Source organism: Anomaloglossus baeobatrachus, chromosome 1 (genome assembly GCF_048569485.1).
Source record: "Anomaloglossus baeobatrachus isolate aAnoBae1 chromosome 1, aAnoBae1.hap1, whole genome shotgun sequence".
Classification (NCBI taxonomy): Eukaryota; Metazoa; Chordata; class Amphibia; order Anura; family Aromobatidae; genus Anomaloglossus; species Anomaloglossus baeobatrachus.
The window spans coordinates 225,281,705-225,287,835 of record NC_134353.1 but is presented as its reverse complement, the minus strand read 5'-3'; the positions used below and the strand labels follow the sequence as shown (position 1 = coordinate 225,287,835).

The 6,131-nt window shown below is 42.9% G+C and overlaps 1 protein-coding gene across 2 annotated transcripts in view; it reads right to left on the bottom strand.

The window, feature by feature from the left end:
* Positions 1-3,028: 3,028 nt before the first annotated feature.
* Positions 3,029-6,131, bottom strand: part of CLGN (calmegin) — a 101,500-nt gene continuing 98,397 nt past the window's right edge. For both annotated transcript variants that reach the window (XM_075348420.1, XM_075348429.1), the window contains exon 15: positions 3,029-4,704. In XM_075348420.1, coding sequence (XP_075204535.1) covers positions 4,624-4,704 — 81 coding nt within the window. In that variant the 3' untranslated portion in view covers positions 3,029-4,623. The remainder of the gene's footprint in view (positions 4,705-6,131) is intronic.

Sequence of the window (6,131 nt, the reverse complement as noted above, 5' to 3'; positions counted from 1 at the left end):
GCATATTCATGAGTTCTGTATAACTGCTAGATCTGCAGCAGAGAAAACATTGACTTTATCAAAATGACAGCAAATAGCTCAATAAGTGACTAGTGATGAGCGGACTCGCAGTAACCGGGGCCGTCAAAAAAGGAATTCCAGCTTCCAATAGATATAAAAGGCGCTTTATTCCAAATTTCGGTTAAAATCCAGAAATAAAATGCATGATTCCCAGGTAAAAAACAGACTGACAAATATTACAAAGCTACGCGTTTCAGACGAGATGTCGTTTGTCAAGCTCTGCCAAAGGACATCTCGTCTGAAACGCATTTCTTTGTAATATTTTTCAGTTTGTTTTTTACCTGGGAATCATGTATTTTATTTCTGGATTTTAACCGCATTTTGAATTAAAGCGCCTTTTATATCTACTGGAAGCTGGAATTCCTTTTTCGTTTGAACCCGCAGGGTGGTGTCTGTGCATCTCCCCAGGGGGTTGTTCCAACACAGGTGAGCTAGGAAAAATCTTTCTCAACCGGGACCGGCGGGACGCTGTTCTCTGGTTTTTAAAATCCAGTTCTGGTCCCCATATAAGTGTAGAGTGACCATAATCCAGCAATTAAAAATGTTGGTAGAAGGGATAGGGGGATAAGAGCAGGCGTGCTGTACTTACCGAGGCTCCGTCACGGCTGAACCCTGCTCCCAGGTTGTCCATTCCCTTCTGGTGCAGCGCATTAGCCTTAATTGCATATGCACTGCTTTCCCTGCCCAACAGCCCTGGGATTGCAGTCAGACGTGCCCCCACTCTGAGTGGTTGCGTGTCAGCTGACTGCTTCAAATCACAGACCCTGTCTGCGTGTCTATCGTGGTATAAAAATAAATGAAAAAAATTGGTGTAAGGTCCCCACATATTATGACACCCAGGACAGATAAAGCCTACGTCTTCAGGCAGCAGTTATCTTGACTGTGTATCAAAATAAGACAAATCGCATGTGGCTTTTTTTTTTAATTATTTAAATAATTTAAAAAAAGTCGTGTTTCTCCTCCCCCCCCTTCCTAATTTTGATACTCAGCCATGATAAAGCCCAACAGCTTCGGGGGGCTTCTATTCTCAGGCTGGGAAGACCTGTGCTTATTGGTCTGCCCCTAGCCTAAAAATAGCAGCCTGTAGCTACCCAGAATTTTTGCATCCATTAGATGGGACAATCCCAGCACTTTACCAAGCTCTTTCTGATTACCCTGGTGCTGTGGCAATCGGGGTAATAAGGGGTAAATCACAACCCACAGCTGCCACTAAGCCCTAGATTAGTAATCTGTAAGTGAAAGTACATAAACACAAACACCGAAAAAATCCTTTATTTTAAATAAAATACAGCACCCTCTTTCCTCTTTCCCCTCTATTAACCCCAAAAAGACCCTTGAAGTTCCCGCTAATACACTCGTCTGTCCTGGCTCTGCTTCATCTGTGCCTAGAGAGACCGAAAACATGTCCAATCTCTCCAGGCTCTGGGAAACACTGATAAAGGGGACTGACTAGCAGCAGTGACGTCACTCAGTTCACCGAAGGTCATACCTGGGTTCCCACGGTATGACCTCTGGTGACCTGAGTACCGCACTCTGGCTTAAAGTACGGGGCCATGCCAGTCCTTTAACAGTGAAAGTGCCGACCGGGGGCAGGGAGATTCGGGACTGCCCTGCAGTCCCCGTACCCCGACTGGGACTGTCAGTGTTCAAGGGCTGGTAGGGTGCAGGGCATAGCCCCGCACTTTAAGCCAGAGTGCTTCAGGTCACCAGACGTCATACCGTGGGAATACGGGTATGACCTCCGATGAACTGAGTGACGTCACTGCTGCCAGCTGGGTCCCCTTTGTCAGTGTTTCCTGGAGCCTGGAGAGATCGGACATGATTTAACTCTCCAGGCTCTGATGTGGCAGAGCCAGGACAGTCGTGTGGATTATGGCAGAACTTCAATGGTCTTTTTCGGGTTTATAAAGAGGGGAAAGAGGGTGTTGTATTTTTTTTTCTTCAAATAAAGGATTTTTCTCTGTGTTTGTGTTTATTTCTTTTTACTCATAGGATTAGTGATGGGGTGTCTCGTAGACCCCTACCCATCACTATTTTTGGGCTTGATGACAGTTGTGCGCTGTCATTAATCCTTTATTACCCTTATTGCCACCACACTAGGGCAATTGGGAAGAGTCGGGTAAAGGGCTGGGATTGTTGCATGACATCTAATGGCTGCGACAATCTTAGGAGTCTGCTATTTTTAGGCTGGGGGTAGCCTAATAAGCATGGACCTCCCTAGCCTGAGAATACTAGCCCCCGAGCTGGGATTAGATCTGTTATTATAGACTCCTATTCTGGACACACACACACACACACACACACACACACACACACACACACACACACACACACACACACACACACACACACACACACACACACACACACACACACACACACACACACACCTGGATATTTATCAGGTGATTTATAGCAACCAATCACAGCTCTGCTTCTGTTTTGCTACAGCTCATTAATAGAAGTTCAGATGGTTAGTATAAGACAGCTTATGTGTGAGTTAATATGATTTTAGTGGAGAGGGGCAGAGAGAAAGCATGGGAGAGTGGAATAGAGACACTTCGTTACTATCCCGGGCAACGCCAGGTCCTACAGCTGATATATACCTGCTGTGTGATTGTCCTGTGCAGACGTTTGCACCACTTCACCTCAGCTTTTATTCTGGCCATGTATAATGTAGAAATACAAACCAAACTTTCAGATAAATGTCCATATAATACACAGATTATCCATCATATTCAGAGTTCTTAATCTTCCTTTATGGCATTCTTATGCCAAGACTGCTGTATGCTAGCCACATATATTCAAAACATCAATGTGGCTCTGAGCAATATTTACTGTCGAGCAATAATCTACAGATAAATTATTAAGAATTACCGATTGCACTATAAAGCTGCAAATGCCATTTCAATTTTGTGTCCTTATTTTGGGTAATTTCTATAACTAAATGGGAAAATAAACCACCAAATATATGAAATATTTATTTGAAGTAACAATGTATATTTGTTATTTTAATAAACATTGACAACTTTTTTTGTTAAACATTCAACTATAAAAGTTTAGGGATAAAATGTACATCAGGTTATTTAGATAAAGTAGGATATGTTTAGCATCAACATGGAAAACTACACCGTACAGACCATTCACCTCTATTGGGCTCGCTAGTAAAGGGAACCTGTCACCAGATTTGGCGACTATAACCTGCGGCCACCACCAATGAGCCTTACATGCAGCATTTCAGAATACTGTGTATTCTGTGTAAGAGCCCAGGCCGCTCTGTAGAACGTAAAATTCACTTTTATAATACTCACCTAAGGGGCGGTTCAGTCCTATGGGTGTCGCTGCTCTCCAGTCTGGCGCCTTCTCTCTGCAGCAATCGCCGTCCTCATACACAGCCGAGTATGGATAACGTGTCCTGCGCAGGCTCACGTTGATCTGCTCTGCTGAGGGAAGATCAAAGTATTATAGTCCGCATGTGCGGGCCATCTGTAACCTTTCCTCGCACCTGCATATTACAGTACTTTGATCTGCCCTAAGCAGGGGAGATCAAAGTGCGTATGAGCAGGACACATCATCTATACTCTGCTGGGTAGAAGGAGAACAGCGAACGCCGCAGAGAGGAGGCGCCGGATCAGAAACTAGCGACAATCATCGGACCAGACAGCCTCACAGGTATTATAAAAGTGATTTTTACTTTCTACAGCATGGCCTGGGCTCTTATATACAGTATTCTGGAATGCTGTATATACGGGTTCTCTGGTGGTGGCCGCAGCCTATGGGGCCAAATCTGGTGACAGGTTCCCTTTAACCATTTGTTGGGATGCAGAATTGCAAAAAATACTCAAGTTTAGAATTCCGCTCATTCAAAACAAATGTTCAAAGGGTAAAATCCCTGTAACCCTGTACATATTCCTGGGACAGTGGAAACTGTATTTTCATTTGGCCCCAAAAATAAATATGCATATATAAATGATATTTTCAAGATCCAGTTGTGCTTTACGGACTCGGTATCAATGGCAAATAACAGCCTGATGTAACTTCTTTAACATCCTGAGAAATGTTTCACCTAGAACCCATTGGTATAATGTGCTCTTCGCTAAATCTCCTTGGTGCGAAGCAACGTATGGCCTTGGCATCACCTTCATAGGCTCTTATGTTACTAGTGTTCAGTGCAGGGCATCATCTGTGCGGCAGATCTGATGGGACAGATATTGTTAAACATTATGATATAGGTAAGAGAAATTCAGCGTGGAGCTGCTGGTGAACCTAGTGGCCACTGTCTAGGTCTGTATTAGAATTAATAAGATGAGTACAGGGAATTTAGATAGGCGCGGTCTAAGAATGCAAAACCTGGATGCATCTGAAATCTCAAAGAAACTCAACGCTTAAATCAAAATGTAAAACGTCTGACAAGAATTAATGGGAAATGTTGAAATTTAACAACGTTTTGCACCAAGAGGTTAGATATGGTTCCATGTCAGTGTATCCTGTCCATCAGCAGGCCCATACAAACTGGTTGGCAAGCCGGCTCTCTATAACAGTCCTATAAATATGCTGGAATTGTTAATCTTTCCGTACTCGTCTTTTACGGAGGGATTTCATTAAGTTATCGCCACCATCTGCACCTTCATCTGCCTCTTTCATCTGTTGAGAAATGATAAAAGTGTTTCAGCTTATGTTTTAAAACAATAGTAAGCAGTTAAAAAGCCTTTGACTAAAAATCCAGAGATGGTCAGCCGCTCCGTTCCCTGTATGAGTGTCCTGCACATTTCACAGGCTATTGCAGGAGAACTTAAAGAGAATTCCTCACTAGGTTTTTCATATGTAATGAGAGCATAGCATGATGTAGGGGCTGAGACCTTGATTCCAGCAATGTATCTCTTGCTGGTCTGGCTGCTTTAATTTTGATTTAATCAATGTTCTTTCTCCAGCAGATTTAGCAGATCTCTGACTTTTGATCCCTGTATAAATCTGCCCACACCACTGATTGGCAGCTTTCTGTGTACACTGTATATTGACAGAAAACTGCTGATCACTGGTGGGGTGGGGTTACACAGAGGAAGAGGACTAGAAGGCAAGAGACACCTAGTCCCTTAATAATAATTTCTTGCTGATATAACACTGATTCTATTGAAAAGGCAAAACACAGCCTAGTGAGTGACATAATACTGGGAACCAAGGTCTTAGCTTCTACATCATGTTGCTCTGATTACATAGAAAAACCTGCTGACAGATTTGTCATCCTTTAAAAATAGAGCTAAATACAAACAATATATCTCATATAACCCCCTTTTAGGGGACTGATACATACAGTTAGGTCCAGAAATATTTGGACAGTGACACAATTTTCGCGAGTTGGGCTCTGCATGCCACCACATTGAATTTGAAATGAAACCTCTACAACAGAATTCAAGTGCAGATTGTAACGTTTAATTTGAAGGTTTGAACAAAAATATCTGATAAAAATTGTAGGAATTGTACACATTTCTTTACAAACACTCCACATTTTAGGAGGTCAAAAGTAATTGGACAAATAAACCAAACCCAAACAAAATATTTTTATTTTCAATATTTTGTTGCGAATCCTTTGGAGGCAATCACTGCCTTAAGTCTGGAACCCATGGACATCACCAAACGCTGGGTTTCCTCCTTCTTAATGCTTTGCCAGGCCTTTACAGCCGCAGCCTTCAGGTCTTGCTTGTTTGTGAGTCTTTCCGTCTTAAGTCTGGATTTGAGCAAGTGAAATGCATGCTCAATTGGGTTAAGATCTGGTGATTGACTTGGCCATTGCAGAATGTTCCACTTTTTTGCACTCATGAACTCCTGGGTAGCTTTGGCTGTATGCTTGGGGTCATTGTCCATCTGTACTATGAAGCGTAGTCCGATCAACTTTGCGGCATTTGGCTGAATCTGGGCTGAAAGTATATCCTGGTACACTTCAGAATTCATCCGGCTACTCTTGTCTGCTGTTATGTCATCAATAAACACAAGTGACCCAGTGCCATTGAAAGCCATGCATGCCCATGCCATCACGTTGCCTCCACCATGTTTTACAGAGGATGTGGTGTGCC